This window comes from Amphiura filiformis, chromosome 13 (assembly GCF_039555335.1).
Source record: "Amphiura filiformis chromosome 13, Afil_fr2py, whole genome shotgun sequence".
Classification (NCBI taxonomy): Eukaryota; Metazoa; Echinodermata; class Ophiuroidea; order Amphilepidida; family Amphiuridae; genus Amphiura; species Amphiura filiformis.
The window spans coordinates 49,507,143-49,529,139 of record NC_092640.1 but is presented as its reverse complement, the minus strand read 5'-3'; the positions used below and the strand labels follow the sequence as shown (position 1 = coordinate 49,529,139).

The following is a 21,997-nucleotide window of genomic DNA, read 5'->3' as shown; positions in this document are numbered from 1 at the left end:
CCCACAGATTCTTAAAATCATAAAGCCTTACTCAGCTCAACTTCTATGATTACATCTATAGCACAATAATACTTGGTCACATCTCAATGCAAAATATTATTTTACTCATTTTTCTCTTTTTGAGTTAAGGCCGCCTGTTTGTCAACCCTCGCATGATATTAGTCAAGTGAGATCCAATGCCGAGTTTTATGCAAATTGTATGTAAAAAAGAGTAATTAGCTCATATCTCCTATGGACCATATAGTACCCATGTAGAACATTGTAGATTCCCACGGGGGCAATATGAAATGGATATAGGTGTAGGGCTGACACTTTAAATCAGTAAGGGGCATTCGGTATGAGCAAAATGTAAAAAAATATGGGGTCATTAGGTGTGAGCATGATTTTTGGCATTCGGTGAGAGCAAAATGTACAACATATGGGTTCATAGGTGAGAAATGGAACCTTTGGTTGAGAGCCACAATGATAAAGCCGCAGAAACTCGAACATTGAATTTGTTGCTCTAAATGGCTTCAATGTTTTTGTTTTTTTTTTCAAAATAAGTAACAAAATTAGTGATAACTGAAAGTTGCTTTTCAAATTGAAAAATAAGGGTTTTTGGGTGACATGCAGATCAAATGGAAAAATAGGGGTCTTCGGGTGACAGAGCATGTGTTTGTAAACAAATATGGGGTCTATGGGTGACAGCAACGCTGAAAAAGTGGTCTTAACAGCCCTACATAAGCGTTACCTCCAAAGTGAGAGTGCCCCCCTTTTATTACAAGTAAAACCTCAGACTCGATCTCCTCATTCCAATTCCATACACACCAATGATGTGCGTCTGCTGTCGGTTATTCGTTAAAGCCTCTTTTCACGCCAGTCTCCCAATAGCTATACATGTACATGCATAGTAACTTTTTACACTCGCCACAAGCATGACAAGTGCTTATTTCAAATATTAATTAAATTACATTAATTATAACATTATCAATCTACCGTCAAATTTGGAGCTGTCAATTCATCATGAGATTTGGATCGAATTGGGTTTAAGCAGTAACACATACTACACGGTTCAAAAGAACCTCCCTAAAATTACAAAATATTTCTGTGCATAACTTGACATATTTGGTTGATTTTAAAAATTTCAAAACCTCTGAGTAAAGGAATCATTTTGCTCCCCTCCCAATCTTCTTTTTGTAAATCATTTTTGAACATCCTACATGTAAAACGTTCACGGTATCAACGTGATCAATGTTTTGATTGATTTAATAAATTTTTAGTTTATTTCCTTAAATTTAATGTATCCGATTACTTGGTCACCCATGGAGTCATCTTTCAGTATAAAACAATGAACATTGGTATCAATTTTGACATAAATGAGGTTTTCAGTCGGTATTTCAAAAATGGTAAAATCAATATAGGTGTAGAAATAAGGTTTGTAGTGTGATGTTCTTTCGTTGGCTATAATAAGAGATGAAAAATTTACTTGCAAATGGTAGACTGAAACAGTTGCAAAGATCTATAGCAACGGGTCTCTTGAATCAAGACGTACATGACAAAGAAGAAATGACCAGCATCCAGCCAAAAAAATGCAGCCAATATCTTGTTGCCACATCATGAGTGTTACACCTTTATCCAAGACAGCCGTTTAAATCAAAAAGCAAGATGCTTCGACCGACCCAATACAGGTAAATGTTTATCCTTTTGGTCAGATGTATGCGTGGAGAGCTCATTTCTCCTTCCTATAGTGATTTTATCATTATTTTTGAAACAACTGCTGATTAAAAACTTGAAAGCACTGAACGATGGTTCCATGAGTGCCTGAAGGATCAGAGACAGTGAGAAAGGTGAAGGAAAATACCAAGAATCAAATCAACCTTAACATTAATATCGAGAACGCTTTGTAAATAATGTGGTAGTGCAACATCATCTTTGGAAAATGTTTATTTTTGACCAAAATATTGTTTTTTCAAATGAAACAACTTTTTGATTTTTTTTTTAAGTCAACAAAATGTATATCAAGTTATGCAAAGAAATGTTTTTTTTTATTTATTGGGGGGGGGGGTATTTCTTTTAAACCCTTGATATGTCAAACTTTCGATGCCAATATTGTGCAGTGGAAAGTGCATCTTACAATACACGTGCCTCACAGTCATTCGTATTATTTTGTTCATAAAATCCTTTTTCGCGGAGGTACACCAATTTGAGATGAGCCCGGGGGGTACTCAAGTTTGGTTTTGGTAGGAACGTTCCGCTGAGATTTTGGAAGTAGACCCATAAATATACCGAATTTACCCAAAATTGTCTTAGTTTTTACAAATTTTCCCAACATTTTGGGAAAATTTTGAAAATTTTGGCTAGATTAAGGAAAAATTCGGCTGTTTTCCGAAAAAATTGAGAAAATTTTGAAAAAAGGACCCATTCATATACCAAAATAGGCTTTGAAAAAGGGGTCATTGATATACCAGAAGGCTGAAAATGCTACCCATGTTTGCGGCACGTCCCCGTATGGTCATTTGTACTCCCCAGAATACCCCCCCGGAGATGAGCTGCGATTATCACGCATGCATGCATGACTGACGTTAATGACTTAGAGGAGAAGACATTTCATTCAAAGACGTCTAGGAATTGTAGGCAAAATATTAATTTAAACTTAGATCATTATAATTATCCAAGCATGATTCAGCAGACTATCTAATCAAAGGATCCGTTTATTATTTCTAATGGAGGGGACAGAAGCAGACAGTAAGTCTTCGGAGGAAATGCATACTCCCCTTTTCAAAGATGAGGAAAACCTTATGAACCCTTTCGAGCTTCACAAAAACAAAATAATACCCTCTTTCATTTTGTTTGTATCCAATGATCCCCTTTTTCAAAATAAAAGTTGAATGTCAGATCAAAGTCATCCGAGGTGAATTAAGTAATGTCAATCACAAATTGTTACAGGTCATTTGAGGTGGACTAAGTTTATATTTGGATTGTCAGAACACCTTCCCCAATCAGACACATTTCTCTTGTTTGGCTTGACTTTGCAAAGAGCGTCTAATTTCGGTCTTGCTAGATTTACTTCGCAACTGTTTTGCTTAAAAGTATGCCCAGCTTAGAAATAAAACCACAATTTGCTTGGATTTTATTTTATTATTGTTTTCTGATATGTTCGGGATAAAATGTTGTGCGTATATTCTTTGTTTAAAATACAAATTAATGGACTTCTTTCTATGCTAATATTACATTATTGTTTTAAAGAGAAAAAAAAAGTATCCAAACAGTTGGGCGCTCATTCCTTTTTTAAAGGAATTTTTATTCAAAATAAGCATGGATAAAAAGCAGAAAAGACAAAAAGACAGAACAAGTTGGAGTAATGAAATAAAGAGTTGACATGAGTTAAAGGAGGGAGTTAATGTTTTTGCTGGTTCAGTGTGCATGTTCTCGTCATTGATGGTTTGGTGGACTGTCATGTAACATGGATGTAAGCGTGATTCTAAAAATGCCTTTCACGGTAACCCAAACTAATTACAAGACCTCTTCGGCATTGAGGCTGGCCTTCCCTTTTAAAGGGAATTTCTTATTTCAAAACAACGTTTTGCATCGATAGGCCCCTACTTCGCATCGCCGGTATAACCGTCACTACTAAAGTTGAGTCCCCCGGGCCAAAACAATGTGACCCCTTTCAAGAACTGAACTAATAATGAGCCTTTTTTCAAGATCTAACAAAAATGACCCCTTTTGGCGTGGTCAAAACCATATGACCCCCTAGTTTTCTCATGTCCCATATTGAACAGCCCTTTGGATGTGATGACACAAAAAATTAAGAAAATTTACAATTAGTGAAGTCATTTAATTTTAAAGATTTATTTCACATTTTTCTACTCGGACTGGACTCGGCTTCGAGTATACGTGACTTGCTATAAAAAAGTTTTTGGCACATTATTTTCACCACATGACGTTTTCTTGTTGTTGGTGATCAGGCCCGTAGCCGTAGCCAACATTGATGTGTGTGTGTGTGTGTGGGGGGGGGGATGCTGATTTTGAAAAAGTGGACTTTTTTCCAGGGAGGGGCAATTTGGTTAAAAGTGGACCCCTCCTTCCAATTTGGACCCTTTTTGACCAAAAAACGGGACTTTGAGACTTTTTGCATACTTTTGCGAATTTGAGGGGGGTGCGTCGCACCCCCGCACCTCATGGTAATGTTGTTGTTAGTTTTAATTGGGTGTTTTTCAGCAAGAATCCAGAGACATTTAAGTATGGTAATTTTCTGTGTGACTTTGAGACAAATAACATCAGTGTCTTCTTAAAAGAAATTGTGTATTTTCGTGTTTCGTTTTATTTCTGCAGCATGACCATATATTTTTTAAATTGAAAAGGCAACTTAGGATATCAAATCAACATCTTCCCATCTTAGGACACAACCTAAAAGTTCGATGAAGCCCTATAAACGAAAGTCCTTTCGTTAGCCATCCCCTCCCCTTGACGTAAGTTTTCAAATATCGAAAATTCCAACCCGGATTAAAAGGGGATACAGGACCGTCGCTATGGTGGATGGGGATGTGGAGGGGTGCGACAATGCAAGGATATTGAACACGTTTATGAAAAACCAAAATGTTATTTTAACTTAAAAATATTTTTCTTCATACCTTTTTTGGTACGAAAACAAATTATGACTCGCTGGATTTTGAAATAAAAAAGAATCAAGGTATTGTACAACTGATTAAAAAAATGAACTTACAAATTGCAGGTTGCAAGTACTGCACTCTATATTGATTTGAAATTATTTTGTAGCAACCATTGTAAAATGTCAATATCGTACTTCTGAAAAACTAAAATTTTAAAATTATATATTAAGTTAATTTCTTAAAAAAAGATCAACTTTGACCGATGTTTTAACTACTTTTTTTACAAACGTAATCGGACTTTTTGACCCCTCCCTTCCTAACGAAAGGACTTTCGCTTATACTTTTAGGGCTTCACCGAACTTTTGGGTTGTACCCTTACACCATTTAGAATATTATTGAAGTTAGTCTTTCTTTCTTTCTATCTATCTTTCTTTCTTTCTTTCTTTCTTTTTTTTCTTTCATTCTGTCTGTCTTTCTTTCTTTCTTTCTCTCTTTCTTTCTCTCTTTCTGTCTGTCTTTCTTTCTGTCTGTCTTTCTGACTTTCTTTCTTTCTGTCTTTCTTTCTTTCTTCCTTTTTTCTGTCTTTCTTTCTGTCTTTCTGTCTTTGTTTCTTTCTTTCTGTCTGTCTTTCTTTCTTTCTTTATTTTTGTCTTTCATTATTTCTGTCTTTCTTTGTTTCAGTCTGTCTTTCTTTCTTTCTTTCTTTCTTTCTTTCATTCCGTCTTTCTTTCTTTCTGTTTTTCTTTCTTTCTTTCTTTCTTTCTATTTTTCTTTCTTTCTGCCTTTCTTGCTTTTGTTTCTTTCTGTATTTTTCTTTCTTTCTTTCTTTCTTTCTGCATTTCTTTCTTTCTGTCTTTATTTCTTTCTGTCTTTCTCTCTTTCTTTCTTTCTGTCTTTCTTTCTTTCTGTCTTTCTTTTTCTGTCTTTCTTTCTTTCCTTCTGTCTTTCCTTCTGTCTTTCTTTCTTTCTGTCTGTCTGTCTTCTGTCTGTCTTCTGTCTTTCTGTCTGTCTGCCTGTCTGTCTGTCTTTCTTTCTGTCTGTCTTTCTTTTTCTTCTTTCTTTTTCTTCTTTCTTTCTTTCTTTCTTTCTTTCTTTCTTTCTTTCTTTCTTTCTTTCTTTCTTTCTTTCTTTCTTTCTTTTCTTTCTTTTTCTTTCCAAGAAGACCGACAAAGAAATAAAATTCATTCAAATCCTGATCAGTATATTGTGTCGGCAAATGGTCGACTTGCACTTTTGTTGTCCTTTCATGGTTTGTACAGACAAAAACAAACCAAAAAAAGACATCAAAATACTATTATATATAGTATATTATGAACATTGGCATGCACGGGTGTCTTTTAGATATGATCTCGCCATTTCATCATTCATTTACCATGTTTACGTTTAGAATGAAATTCATAGGCTAAGATAAATGTGCATGAATTATGTTTCTATTAAAAGGAGGTGATAGCGGCCCTTCAATCCGATCTATAGACAAGGTGCATTCTGTTATAGAGAAAACAAATCAAATAATTATAGGTTCTTAGGGGAGCGAAATTTTTCGTTGAACTAGGAGGGGAAATCTAAAATTTCAAATGGAGAAATTCGTGAAAACAAGGGGGAATCAGAAAAATTTTGAGCGGACGCGAGGGGGGAACGCGAATGTTTTTGTCGACGGGTATTTTTTTCCAAAACGCCCATTCCCGCATGCCGTAAATAATTATCGGTCCCCGGTAGATGAGAGGTGTACATCAGTACCTAATTTTAGGAGCCATGTTGTGAGCACATGAATTTGTCAAAATACGGCGTCTTTGTATGATAGTCTAAACAGACTCAAATAAGCCTTAAAGGAGTATTTCGTGATCCTAGCATCCTCTATTTATGTCATTTTTCATTAGATATCCACGAAAAAAACATATTCCCAAAATTTCAGTTGATTCCGATTTTGCGTTCGCGAGTTATGCATGATTATGTGTATTACACTGCTCCATAGACAATGCGTTGTAATTTCGTTCTGGTGCACCAGAACGAAATTCAAATTTCACAATATCTTTGCTAAACGAATTAATCTGCAAGAAATATTTTGTACATAAACATTATGTAGCCAGAGGTTTCCAGTGATATAAAAATCTCAACTTTTTTTGAGAAAAGTGGTGTTTAGGTGCCCATATACCGCTGTGTAAATGAAACATTGTTACATAAGCCAAACACCGCGACCGGGGTAGGGCCTAGAGGGGCCTACTAATAATTTTGGACACCATGTGATGGAATGTTGTTTGTTCATGTAAGTTCTAACCTTGTTCCAGTCATGCATAGAAAAATTGAAATAAATCGCCCAATGTGTATGTTTATGGTTCTCTCAATTGTAAACCTTGATTTTCCAATGACACATATATCCGCAAATTAAAGCCCGGATACCAGACCAACGTACTAAATAAAATGTGTACTTGAATTAGGTCTTCAACCCCTCTTTGCAATGATTTACTGTTCATTACCAGGCCAATGTACTTGGATTCGTACTTGAAGTCGGACTTCAACCCCTCTTTGAAATGATTTACTGTTCATAGGTGATGAGAAAAACAACTGTTCTACGGGCCCGACCGACCCAAAATTTGCGTTTTGGAGATTTTTTTTTTTATAAGGCCTATATAAATGCTGTTAAAATTATGTAAAATCAGCCGTTTTGGGCCTAGCAGAACATTTTAGAAAATATGTTTGCAAAAGAATCTTCAGATTTTTGTCAGATTTTGGTGAAATTTTAGGGTAATTTTACCCTCCAGAAAAAAATACTGTGAAGGTCCGTACGCCCGTAGAACATGTTTTTCTTTTTTTCATCGCCTTTTTTTACGGTACATTATTTTTTTATATTTTTTATTAAAGGACATTCACTACCGCAATGCCCTATTTGCAACACATAAACAATATTTACAAGTCATTATAAAAACACTATGTTTACAGCTTAAATGTAAAAACTATGTTTACGGCACATAAAAAGTGCCATGAAAATAAAGATCGCATAAAAATGAAGCGCTGCAGCCGCTGCTAATATAAAAACCACGAATGCAGCCAGCTCATAGTGCAGTGGCGTAGACAGTGAAGATGGTGAAAGTACGCGTGTATCTAAGGCCAGCCTGTAACATCACCTACGATTTGTGAAGACAAAAAGAAAGACGCGATGGCAAGTGGTAGTGAGGAGACTGTTAAACGTGGAGAGTATAAAAGACATTTACAAAATACGGCGACCCCGATTCCAACGTCCACGTTTTATAAAATGTTGGAAGAAACGAAGAACCTGGCCACAGAAGAGATGTTGGATCTTCTGAGAGTTGCCCGCCATCAGAAACCTCCAGTCGTAGAACAATGTGCTCCGCAACCTGAGACGAATATACCTAATCGTCTCAGTCCACAACAGGACACTGAAAAGGAACTTATTTATCGTGGCGCTAAGATTACATGCCGAGAATCTATGATTTCCATTTTGAACTTGGCCTCCAGACCAGATACAACAATGGCAACCCTGAGCATTGTGCTCGACTTGATCAGGCTCCATTTACCTGAGGAAGCAGGTGATGTCGAACATTTAAGATCACTATACAAGTTTAGACAGGTAGGCCTATTATCATGTATATACTTTGTTTGAATTCCTATATTGCTTTGCCTATGCTTTGCTTAGGCCAAAAATGTTCAGTGTTGCCCTCAGCGAACGACCCTAAAAATCCTGAAAAATCAGGATCGCATTTCTTTTTGAATGGCGATTTTTACAGATACACTCAGAACGGTAATTATATTGTTGTAGGCCCTACAAGGCTCACTCAGTCATTTATATATGAGCCAATACAAAGAATCGAATTAGGTGTTGAAATGAGCAAAATTTTGAGTTACACCTTTTCAATGTAAAATTAATTTGCTCGGCCAAATGAAAAGCAATAATTTTCATTTTTTTAGTAAATGTCAGAAGGAAACTAGTACTTGGTACTGTATTTTTTTTTTTTTTTCTTTTAAAACTTAGGCTTCTGGTATAAGATTTTCGATTTTCACATGATTCAGGCTTTTAAACTTAAGAGTTGCCCTGCGAGCTTTTTTGGGGGTCAACGTTTTTGCATTTCAAAGTATCATAATTCGTTAACAAAAGATATTTCCCAATTTTCTAAAGCATATCATATAAAGCTATATGTCAGAGTTTTGTTAGAATTTCTGTTTTGATTGCACCATTTTCAATTCCCACTGCCAATTTTGTCAAAATCAACTCGCGAATGTTCCCATGGATGGATGATTTTGCAAGCCACAATTAGAATATCGATTAGTTCTGCTGGTTATAAATAAAGTCCTGGTGAACATTTTGGCAGTCGCAAGTCAACATGGTCAAAAAGGTGAAATCAAGAAGGAGATTCTGATCAAACTATAATATAGGCCCTATAGCCCCCACACGATGTGCCTTGCAGTAGGTGGGAAGGCCTATAAAAAATCACAAAATGTCACACTAAAAGACAATTTCATGCCTAATTTTAACACCAGCGTTTGTTTTTAAATGTATGTCTTAGCACTATGTTTTTAACTGACATTTCCGAAGGAAAAAATATTGCTTTATATTTAATTTGACCGAGAAAATTAATTTCATAGCAAAAAAGGTGTATCTCTGTATTGTAAAAAATCAATGTTTTCACTTAGTTGATGTTTTTTGAAATACTAGTTTTAAATTGATTATCTAATAAATATCCAGTAGTCCAACTGTCCATAATGGAAGAAGCATTATTTATTATTTGGTATTTTTTTAAACTGCCAAAGGTTAAAAAAAAAACCTTTTCCATTTTCCTACTTGAGGGCAACACAATATTTTTGGCCTTATATAACATGTATAAATTCATTAGAATGTAAGCTATAGTGTGCAACGCTGAAATATTCTAGCCTACTCATTTTTAAATAGAAACTTTGAAAAGGGAAATTATCAGGTGGGGACATAACAGACTTCTTTTCAAAAATGACTCGAATATTCTCTTCAAATGACAATAAACTCATTAAATAGATATTGATGAGACTGCAGAGTCATTTAAAACAGCGAATCACGATTATATAAATTATTATTATACATTGTAGAATGCATAATATATAATATTATTCCGGTCAAAAATGAGACAACTTATCAAATTTGAGTAGTTGTCTTATCAAAAATGACCCTACATTTTGAATAGTTAGCTTGTCTTGTCATTGGGGACTTAATTAACAGAATCTTGTCAAAATGAAATGGATAATCTTGTTAAATAATGAGTTGGAGATGTTGTCAATACTTTGGTGAATGTGCATAATGTATCGCCTACCGCATGGAAAGTCCGATTCACATCACGTATCGCAGTACTATTTTAGCACGGGAGTCACCGTATTATAAGTACCGCAACATTCGAACTATACTTAAAACTAAAAACGCGCAAATTGTCAAAAAAGTGGCCAGGCGGGGACATTTTTGTAGGCGGAAATTGCCACTTTTAATATAGTTATAGACACTCAAAATTTTAGAACGGGGGACCGGAAATCGAGACCCGTGTCCCCGCTTGCGCACGTCACCGAACCGATGTTTACCGTGATGTTTACACCGACCAGAAGTAAATGCTTGGTTGGACTAGGGGAGCACCCGTCAGCCCGAAACACCGTCAATCCGAACACCTTCATCACAGTCTAATCTAATTGAAAAAGACATCAACCCTAATATAACCCTAACCCTAACCCGAATATTACACTGGGGGTGGTCACTCACTAAAAACAGGTGTGGGGGTGTGCGGCCACATTGACCCCCATTTTCAACTCCCTCTCAGCCAATGACCCCTTTTTTATTTTACTGAACTCCCTCTAATTTCTGATAATCTCTCACTGAATGACCCCGTTTTTTTCACTATTTTTCCTCAAATAAATTATTTCCAAAATATTTTCTAATTTTTTCATTTTTTTTTTTTTTTTTTGGGGGCTTCTTTTTTTCTAGACTCCCACCGAAAGACCACTAGTTTCGAACTGCTGTCCGCACATCCCCGTCACTTCCAAAGTCGAGTGCCCCCCGGATATAACCTTAATCCAACCCTAACTTAGATTAGATTTTTGGACTGATGGGAGTTCGGTTTGACGGTGTTTCTGACTAACGGCTATAGTGTGAACTACTGGGTTGGACACGCGGGGTGAAATGTTTTTTATTAGTGTAAGTTTATGGTCGTGTGTCTTATGGTGGGACCCCAAAATACCTGGTGACGTTACATTTTTCTCTCCTCTTTCTGATTTAACTTGTTGTCACAGGGCTATTCTTGGTCCAATTGCATCAAGTTTGGGCTCATTATACAGCCTGATTATTCTAATTTTCAAATATGTTTCTCAATTTGGAATGCCAATTTGTTTAATTAGTGACAAATACCAAAATGTTAACGAAGATAAACCTGGTGGATATTAAAGCGGTGGAGGATAAGCGGTGGAGGAGTATGTGCATTCTCTATGGGAGACATGGCATCTTTTTGAATTTTGAATTATATCATTGCCAAATAGTGTGTTATACTTGCAAATCATACCTCAAATGAAAGCTTGATCATTCATTATTCTTATTCAGCTATTAATTTGATCTAATTGTGTTTACAAGTATTCACTGAGAGCCGCAAGTCACAAGAATCTCAATTTTGCCTATTCACTTACACACAAATGTCAAGATTTTCAGTCACAACATGCGTTTTGGCTTTCAATTGTTGTGTCTTGAGAATTATACACCCTAAGATAGGAAATGTATACATTTTTGGAAAGCTTTTTACCCCAGGATCCAAATATGCAGTTAAAATAAATGTAGGATACACTCTAAAGAAAATATTTTTAAAAATGTAATCAACATTTTGTGCGTGAAGTTACGTATATTTTCAAACCCTGTATCATGACCACTTTGGTCATTCATAACATAGCAAAAGTATAAATCTTATTCAAGCTCATAGTGTTGCCTGCCACAAAATTAGACTACATTTGATGTATTCGATATCAGTAGTAAATGCAATAAATTATCAATTTACTAGTAAAATTTTTTTTTTTCATGATATCACCCGATATATTTTCTTACGCACCCTGTATACCAACTTCATTTTTGCATAGTTGGATTCCTTGGAACATAAGCTTTCCAAAAATGTATAGTTTTGTTGGTGTGAGATGTATAGTCTAATAGACATGCAACAATTTTAGTGAAAAGGAGGACAAATTATAAAAATCAGGGCTTGTAACGCAAATGTGCCCCACCATATGACACATGACCTTATGCCGGGTGTATAAGGGGCTGGCATTTTTTTTTTTGAAGGGGTGGGTTCCAAGTATGCGGGGGAAGAAAAAAGGAAAGAAAAATATTTTGATGACCAAATATAGGAGTCACAAGATGACCACAGATAGTGTGTATATTTTATTCAAAAAGGTTGATTTCAATACAAATTTCTTTACTGTTTAGGTGGTAAAGGTGTATCGGTGGTGGTGGGGTGGGGGTTAGTCATAGTAATTGGCTCCGCTCATTATCATTTACATTGTGTATTATCTTTTAAGCTCATTTAAACGTACAAATGATTATGAAAGGGTTCGATCTTCATATAGTTACTAGGACTAGGGTGGGGTCATAATTGTTTTGCTCCCTCCTTCCGAAGAAAATGCCAGCCCCCTAACTCAAAAAAAATTAATGTGAACACGATAGGATTGGCTTTTTGGAACAAAGGCAGTGCGATCAACTTTCATTGTGCAGAGTACCGTAAAACCCCGTCTACAAGCATATAATGTTTTTTATGAAAACTAAATTAATTCGAAGCAAGCGTAAATATACCAATACAATAGATTGGTCTTAAAATAATACTTGTTTGTATATGCTTGGATCCGTAATTTATTTGCTGAAACTCCATATTTTGGCGTCTGGATTATTGTAGCTTTCATTAGAAGCGCTCTATATTTGTAGACGGGGTTTTACGATATGTTGATGTCGTTAACCATGGACAATTTCTTGTTCTGATACTATATGCACAAATTTTTAATTCGTCGGTGCATCACATACCTACTAGTACGTGACTGCTATATTCGACGCAACACACCTTTCGGGAAAAAATTGAAAATTTTGTTGTTGGATTTGGCTTCATACTTTACGATGGCAACATCGCGACCTCTTTTGTTCGACATAAAATGTATACGGGTTGGTGAAAACGGTGTTACGTATCATGCAGATTTCTATTGTTCTACAAGGCTCACTCAGTCATTTAATGAGGCAATAGAAACGATCTAATTTGTTGTTGAAATGAACAACGTTTTGAGTTGCACCTTTTCAAAAAAATTAATTTTCTCTGCCAAATAAAAAGCAATAATTGTCATTTTTTGCAGAACATGAAATGGTATCAGCATATAATAGTATATGTTACTTCCTTACTTAACCTTTTGGTCTGAAATGGTCTGAAATGAAGGTATGACCCCCGAGTGGTATGAAATGAAATAGATAAAAGTAATGACTAGAGCAACTGTGCCCCTAAGTTAGGCGGATGACTGTGACGATCTGATCCAGCAGCCAATGTGCTGGATTGTATTAATTTTAATAAGACTGTTTCATTAATTGCCGTTTTAATATACCTTGATCATGGAAAGCTGGCATTTTGAAAACTTGACCCTTGACCTCTGTATGATCCTTAATGATCTTAAATGAATTTTAAAATATTTAAAACATGTTAAGAATGTCATAAGGATCATTGCATTTAAATTTCAGCTCAATTGGAGCATTTTCAGTTAAAATGACCTTTTTTTGACCCCTTGGATGACCTCTGACGTTAAACAACCCATAACTTTTGTAGCCAGCTACCCAATTATTATACTGCTTGTGACTGAGTTTGGTCGAAATCCAATCAAGGATGTGGAAGTAGTAGCAAATTGTGACAAGAAGAAAGAAAGAAAGAAACGGCAAGAAAGAAATAACTTTAATATAATAAAAATTATTTCCTCACCTGGGGTGACACTCCCCATAAGCCATGTGTCAATATTCATATTTTGGGTCCTTTTCATATCTCGAAATGCCAACAAGGTATGACCCCCCCCCCCCTCCACCACCCCGAGTGGTGTCAAATGAAAGAGAGAAAAAACTCGGTAAAGAATATAATAAAAATATATTCCTCACCGGGGATCACACTTCTAATGTCCGAAACATGTAACAGTGGTATACTAAAATATACTGCCAAAGCTACATGGCCACGGTTCAGCTCTAGTTCAGTAAATGTCATAAAAAACTATAATGTTTGGAAGTATTTTTTTAATCCTACTGTCTGTCCAATTAACTTAGAGACCCGGTTTTTATTACTTATTTCAAAATAAATATGTTTTCAAAAAAAAAAGTCAGGAAAGAAAAGTTGTTAGTGACTTTTGTCGAAATATAGTCAAAATTGAATAAAAGTTGACATGAAGAAAAATATTTTCAACATGTCACCGAAAATCTTGTTAGGTCCGAGGTCCACTAGAACATTTTCTTTCATGACTTTTTTCTAACCCATATATTTTTCCAAATAAATAATAAAAACGGAGTCTCTAAATTGTGTTAAACAAAATGCGTAAAATTCAGTCATTTAGTGTTTAGGCTTCAACTTGGCACGCGAGGTTTTTTGTTCGATCAACATTTTGGCTTTTCAAACGGTAATATAGTTCGCTAATAAAGGGTTTTCCCAACTTTCTATAACGCACAACACCGTAAGCTGTATATCACACCCGGGATATCACAGTTTGTCAGAATTTGGTTTTACAATATGATTGCACCATTTTTCAATTCCGACTACCAATTTTGTGAAAAACAACTCGCCAATGTACCCATATGGATGGATGATTTTGCAAGCCACGATAAAAATATCGATTAGTATGGCAAGCCATACATAAATACGACATTTTTTTGTGGGACATGAGAGCACATCAGACATATCGAATTGCATTTTTGATTTTGGCCATTTTGGACTCCTAAAATCACAAGTTGAAAGTGACCAAAGGGTCCTATAAAAACTGTATGGACTCCTTAATTTTACGATACTCAGAGGCATAAATCAGTAAAATAATAGAATTTCGGACAGATGGACTCCCGTGTCTCCCAACTCTGGAGGCTGGAGCTATTTCGCTAAAACACATTTGCCGGCCAAATTTTCAACATTTTGTTACGTATTACCGTGCTCACCAACCCGTAATAATTTTCTATCGAACAAAGGAGGTCACGAAGTTGCCGTCGTACTGGAAAGTTGCCGTCGTACTGTTACTCTCGATATTAATTTCCACGATAGTTATTTTTTTAATATAATGAAGAGACTTGGGGGGTTTCATTTTGGTGAAATTTAAAAGTCCGATATATTTGTTGTTGCTCCATATACAAAAGAGAAAAAAGGCTGTTATTTTCAATTCGAATTTTACCAACAGTTATGCGCAGAATCTACACAAACAAGGACTGTCAAACATCACCACGTATGTCCGAAGTGTTGCTATTTATTCAGCGATGGTGAAGATTGTTGTCCTACAAATACTGCTGGCAAGACATGTGGCGGACAACGATGGCATTATGTTGGACAAAGGCGGCAACCAAGTGCGTTTTTTATAGAGATGGATGCTGCCCATCAGATTGAGCAGTTTTTTCAAGGTAAGAACTTCCTTACAATTATCTCCCACTTATAGACGAATCCCAAAAAGACCTTTTTTTTTTTTTTTGGTGTTTTGGGGAAAAAATCCATATCTTCAATACGAAAGGTCAACATTTTCAATTGATCGTCGGCTTTTCATCCCACCTACATACACTTTAAGTATAAATCATCAGATTTATAAAGTTTACGTCAAGTACTGTTAAATATCAAAATATCAATTTTAATGATTTGCCATAAAATGTGTATTACATTGCGAATTTCAAAAAATCAAAATTATTTGATATCAGAAGGACATTCTTCGTATTCAGAATGCAATTCGATATGTCTGGTGTGCTCTAATGTCCCACAATAAATACTGTCCAAATGTTCATACCCCTTCCCTTAAGAAACGGGTTTCTCATTTTTTTATGTTTTGGTCTATTTCCGATTTTAGGCATCATTTTGTGCCAATAGGCGTTTGTGAATTTTAAAAAGTTCATTTTGATGCCTTATATGGTCAATACCTCAAAAAATAAGGCCAATATCAAAAAACTAAAAAAAAAGTTTTTTGAATGGTGCCTCAAGACTAAGAAAAAAAAAAAATTTGGAAATAGTGTTTTTTTGTTATGATGTACCGAACAAAAATTGCCAAAAATTTACTTTTTTTGTGATTTTCTTCATAATTGTTGTTTTTACACCAAATCTGTATTTATATCATTGTATATTGAGATTCATTGATGTCTTGCCTCTATAAAAATGTATGCTTTTATATGTCTTGCGTGAATAATATTACAAAATTATGGCACTTTTACTACATGCATGTCTGAGAGTACACAGCCTCCTTAATATAGTTTTGTTCGTGTTTTTTAAACGGATCTTCATAATTTATAATGAAATAATTCCAACACTCATTCAAATCAAATTCCGATAATAATAGGAATGGATAGTTTAGGATTGACAACCTGGCACTAGCATCATTGTTAATAACATTAGTGAGCTTTTCGATGGTTTTTAATGTATATTGTGATATTTCGGATATTCTCATGCGATTATTGCAGAGTTTGGAATATAAGGTAAGCATACCAAACATGATATAAATTTAATAAGATTCACTATTTGCAAGTGGCCATGCATTTTGAGTTGTCGGTCGGTAAGGCTGCGATGACATAGAAGTATACGGTATAGACGAATCCAACGAGCCAAATCATGGTCAGGATTTGGTCGGCCATCTTTTGGTACCCGCTAGCATACCTGATGTTTTGAGCGTTCAATTGTGCAAATAAAAGCCGCCTAATACCGAGAGAAGATGCCAGGACGAGGGGGGTTAATAGAATAATATATACAATATAGATAATTCCGCTGGTAATCCCGTCGCATCTATTCATACATAGTCCTTTTGTTCGCAAGTACATCAATGCAAAGATACCGCGTGTAGTTAATCCGATTATTATATCACTTCAGCAGAGAATATAGAAGCTGTGTGTTTTGACAAAGGGAACTGTATTTTGTTGTAAACTTTAATCATTCTTTTGTTCACCTGTGTTTTCGCGGAAGGTGTAAAACGGGTGACGGAATGCAGTTTAGAATTTCCGCCAATGCCGAATCATTTCACATTTTGGGTGCATTGTAGCCGTCGGATACCCAACAAAAGGCTGCTAGTCAGGTGTAGGAATGCGTGAATTTGGATTCCTCTATAATGGTATACGCTCATTTCGATCAGGCTGAGTTCACATAAGAGAATACTATGCGAACTCAGCCTGATCGTATAGCGAATACCGTATACTTCTATGTGATCGCAGCCTAATGCGTTACATATCTTCGCGAGATAAAAATTGCATGTTTTTTTCCATTTATATGTTTCACATATTATATACCCAATATAATATATAAAAGTTTACATTTTGCAGCAAATTAACCGAGGATTCCACATATGCACTTTAAAATGTCACAATGGTGTCCCAGCAAACACAAAACGTTTTCGACATCATTCGCAGAAGGTTATAAAAGGTTGTCAGAAAACGTTTAAATGTCGGGTTATATAAAGGGTATATTAAGAGTATAAAACGTTTTCATAACCTTAATTTGTTGTAGTGTGTTTTCATACAAAACGTTTTAAAACGTTATCATGACCTTTATATAACCCGACATTTTAATGTTATTAAAACGTGTTTACCTAAACCAAAAGCCAAAATATAAACAAATGCTGGGTCTGAAAAACAAAAATGTTCGATTTTTGGAATCTTTAAACGGTAAAAGTAAATAGTCTGATCGCCGTGGGTTGGACGTTGTTTTGGCGTTTTTGGTGTCCATATATAGTTCTGTTTGATAGATTTTACATCTCAAGTCCACCAGTTTCAAAAATATGTTTACTGCACCTCTGTCAGCATTGGGCATAGATATGGAATGTCAAAGTTCACAGAGAGGTCAAAATTCAATCTGCTCAAATGATGTTGAAAAGTTGACCAAATTATTCCTCTCGTCACATTTGTCCAGAAAAGATTACCTATCTACGACATTCCCTTCTGGAATTATAGGCAGAAAGGTCAAAGGTCATCATTTGACCCCCACATGGGTCAAAACCTGAATACTCCGATTTTTGTGAAAATAGTCTCAAATTGTTCGTCTTCTATAAACATAATATAAACATGATAACAGCAGAAATTGGGGATTTAACTCAGACCTCGTGATTACAAACCTTCTACCCTCACCACTAGATCATTTTTGTTTTTCAGACCCAGCATTTGTTGAAAATGTAAACCAGACACACGGCAGTCAAGACGGGGCCATTAGAGACGTTTATGACGGCAGTTTGTATAGAGACAACTATGAGTTCCTTCAGCAGGAAAACAACATATCTCTGCTTTGGCACACGGATGGTGTCTCCATTTACAACTCAGCTGACCTGCAAATTTGGCCCATGCAAGCAGTAATAAACGAACTTCCTCTGAGAAAACGGTAAGTATAGTATAGACATGCGTAGCTCCCTTCAAGTTAAGTCAACTCATAATAATAGTAGGTATGTCACAGTGGCTGCACAATAATTATGTCATACTGTGCACGCATACATAACAGTGAATCAAAAAGCGCGCGGATCAAAGTTGGCCAATTTTTGAAAACATACATGTCAAAAAACGATTTCCTCGTTATGTTTCATTGATCACAATAATTTGTCTTTTTAATATATGGTAGGTGAAACATTTCCTAAATCACTATCAACTCCGCCGAAATTAAACACTGCCTAGTTTAAGAGTTAAGACCTATTTTATGAATTTTTTTAGATCGTCCATAAATCAATAAATATAGGTCTCTCGAAATAGAGGACCTAGTACCACCGGTCTGAAATACCAGTGTTTGTTATCATGTATTTTTTTTCCTTGGACAATGAGTGAAACACTTCCCTATACCAATTGAAAACTCGGTGCACTTAGGCAATTAACTGCAGTTTCTTTATTCAACATCACAGCAGGTTCATATTTGACAAAATCATGCTGTATGAATAAAACATTGAAAAAAGTAAAAATTACATATGCCTAATTAACATAAGAATGGCATAAATATATAATTAGATGTAATTAGCTAATTTGCATAATTAATGACTTTTTGTGTATTTTTTGTTACCAAATGAAAGAACTTTGGGTACTTATGTGTGCAAAAAACCGCATCCTCATATCATGTACGGTTCTCTGTTGGCATTATTTTTGCATATTAATTAGCTGGACTTAGTCATTTTTTAAGCTTTTATTTGTCTGCAGGTTGGTCAAAATGGCTAAAATTGTATATTTGGTGGATTAATTACATTTATTCGAGGAGAGATTTTTTAATCTTGTTTTCTTTAACGAAGTCCGGAAAGATATGCAATTAATCTGTGATACTTAAATCAATGCTACCTTTTCAAGTAAGTGTCCGAATAAGCATTACAAATCCCAAAAATTACCATTTTGCCATTTATAGCAATTTGTGGCAGGTTTTCACCCGATTTCCGGGTATCTTCAAGTTGACGTTACATCACTTTGCATTATCCGATTTCAATTCTGTTTTTTGTTTTTTTGAAGCATTCATAACGATGATTCAATTAAAAGCGTCAAATAACATGTTTCTGCTGCGCTTATTTTTTGGGTGATATACCTAATAATAGGCTAAAAGTACTTGTAAGCATCCGCGTGAGTATAAGCAAACTCGAATTTATCATGTTTATAGGGTGGTTTTGATTAGGGTCTCAAAACACTCATTTTGGGTGTTTTTATTAAAGAACAAACAATATTCAATATCCAAAGCAATATCATCACTACAATATGCCCCAAAATTTAACTCCCCCACCCCACATAATCGCAAATTGACACGACAGCTTCATTCCAATTCAATTTATTTCATCCAAAACGGTCCTGTGATACACTTCCCCAATCAAACACATTTCTCTTGCATTTGATCATCTTCTACTCTTCCCTAGAAAAAATCATTATGATACCAAATCCCCGGGACCAAATCTAAACACCATGCCATGGAATTCACCATATCACGTCCAAGCTCACATAATTTGGGCGCCCCATTCCTTTTTTAAAGGAATTTTTATTTAAATTACCCAATTAACGGTCATTAGTGATGACATATTTGTTAAGTTATTCTGCGCAAAAAAGTGGTTTCCGAGCGATTTTACACACCATATTTTAAAAAAAAGTCAGAGCCGACTTCAACAGCACCTTGAATAGCCGATCATCATCACTGAATGACATACCGACGCGCAATATCTATCCTTGTTTAGGGGCAAATTCCTCGCTTAGGGTGTTTTTATTTGAGTAAAATCCTCATTAGGGTTAGTTTGGCAATATTGCGACATCCTCGCTTAGGGGCAATTTTGAAAGTCAATTCACGCGGATGCTTAGGACTTTTTATACATGAGTGGCCGCTGGGCGCGCTTCTCGTGCATTCCAGTCTTAGAATAAGGAATGGTTGAATAAAAATTCCTTTAAAAAAAGGAATGGGGCGCCCAAAGTATGTGAGCTTGGACGTGATATGGTGAATTCCATGGCATGGTGTTTAGATTTGGTCCCGGGGATTTGGTATCATAATGATTTTTTCTAGGGAAGAGTAGAAGATGATCAAATGCAAGACAACTGTGTTTGATTGGGGAAGGTGTATCACAGGACCGTTTTGGATGAAATAAATTGAATTGGAATGAAGCTGTCGTGTCAATTTGCGATTATGTGGGGTGGGGGAGTTCAATTTTGGGGCATATTGTAGTGATGATATTGCTTTGGATATTGAATATTGTTGAATTTCGTTATGCAGGGGGTATATGATGGATAGTAAGAGGATCTACCCCTATGTTGACCAAAAGAAAAGTTTTTATGAATGTATAACGTCTGTGATACATATACATCATAACGTGTGTGATACATATACATCATCTACTTGCTAATACACTGAAAATCTAATAGAGATGAAGGATAAAAGACAATTACAGAACATTCATTCTTCAAAAGTAGCTATATGGGTATACAATGTTTACAAGATAAGAACGTTAATGTTTTGTACATGAACGTAACATCTTTGATACATAGTTGTTAACACACTGAAAATCTGACTAGAGATTTACAATTTGATGATATCCAAAAGAATACTTACTAACTCCAACGCCTCTATCTGCTCGGTATCATTACTACATGCGTTCCATTTTTGAACACCAGTATTCAATATAATCATTCAGAACACTTGTGACACGTCTGATCAATAATGTGTGTTCTACATTATACTAAAAGAACATTAATGTGCAAGGCTTATCATATTTAAAATACACTAGTGTTCTAATTCTAAAGAGACAATTATGAACACCTCGGACGCGTCTGAGAAGCGTCATGTGTTCGGGAAAATTTGCAGTGTACCCTGCTTCAAATTCGTCATTTTTAACATGATCATGCTAAACCAGTCTGTGATACAGGCAGTGACGGCACCTTTTTTTTTTTGGGGGGGCAAGTGAATGGGGGGGGGGGTGGCGAAATCAACCAATTGTGCGGATAATTGCCGCAAAAAAGGGAAATTCTTCGTAAGTTAGGGTTTTTACGAGGGTTTTTAGGGGGGAAGCAGGGAGGCATTAGTTCTGACTGTGGGAGTTCCCCCCAATACATTCCCGCGGCCGCCACTGGATACTGGTCGATATGCTTATGGGCACAACGCTAAATCGTTAGGCCTATTATACGCATTTGGTGTAAATTTGTATAGTTCCGGTTAACAATATACCTACTGAGAGAAATGCGGTAGGCATATATCAGCCTTTTGAAGTTACCGAATTTGCATCTCACGAATGTCTTTTTAAAGACAGTTCTTGTTTTATGGTAGAAATATTCATTTATAACTTTCCTCCTTTTGTTTGACCTATTTCATATTTCGTTATCTATCAGATTTTCAAAGAAGAATGTAGTTCTCTTCGGCCTTTGGTTTGGACCTAGTAAACCAAACATGAACTGCTACTTGGCTCCCATAGTGGAAACGCTCCATGAAATATATGTGAAAGGTGAGGGTATTTTCCTTTTAAATTAAACTATTATACTATATTATAATAGTCACACCACCTTAATTGGATCAAACCATTCTTAATGCATGAGGCCGAGGTTTTTTTCCGTGAGGCCTCGGAACTATTCGGTAATCACTGGTAATGATAAGGCAACGCGACGGGCGAAACAGGCGATATAGCTCTGACCGACCGACCGACCGACCGAACATTTTGACACCCTCGTTTCGTCAAAATGGGAGCATGCATTTAGTTATGTCCCCTAGAGCCAAAAATTTGATCTTTGACCTTTTTGGAAACAATTCAAAAACGGTATC

At 35.8% G+C, this 21,997-nt stretch overlaps 1 protein-coding gene across 1 annotated transcript in view; it reads left to right on the top strand.

Moving 5' to 3' along the window:
- The first annotated feature begins 7,798 nt into the window (after nucleotides 1-7,798).
- The window catches only part of LOC140168477 (uncharacterized), a 31,829-nt gene continuing 17,630 nt past the window's right edge, over nucleotides 7,799-21,997 (top strand). The window contains exons 1-4 of the mRNA XM_072191875.1: nucleotides 7,799-8,178; nucleotides 14,979-15,195; nucleotides 17,908-18,130; nucleotides 21,571-21,683. Coding sequence (XP_072047976.1) covers nucleotides 7,843-8,178; nucleotides 14,979-15,195; nucleotides 17,908-18,130; nucleotides 21,571-21,683 — 889 coding nt within the window. The 5' untranslated portion in view covers nucleotides 7,799-7,842. The remainder of the gene's footprint in view (nucleotides 8,179-14,978; nucleotides 15,196-17,907; nucleotides 18,131-21,570; nucleotides 21,684-21,997) is intronic.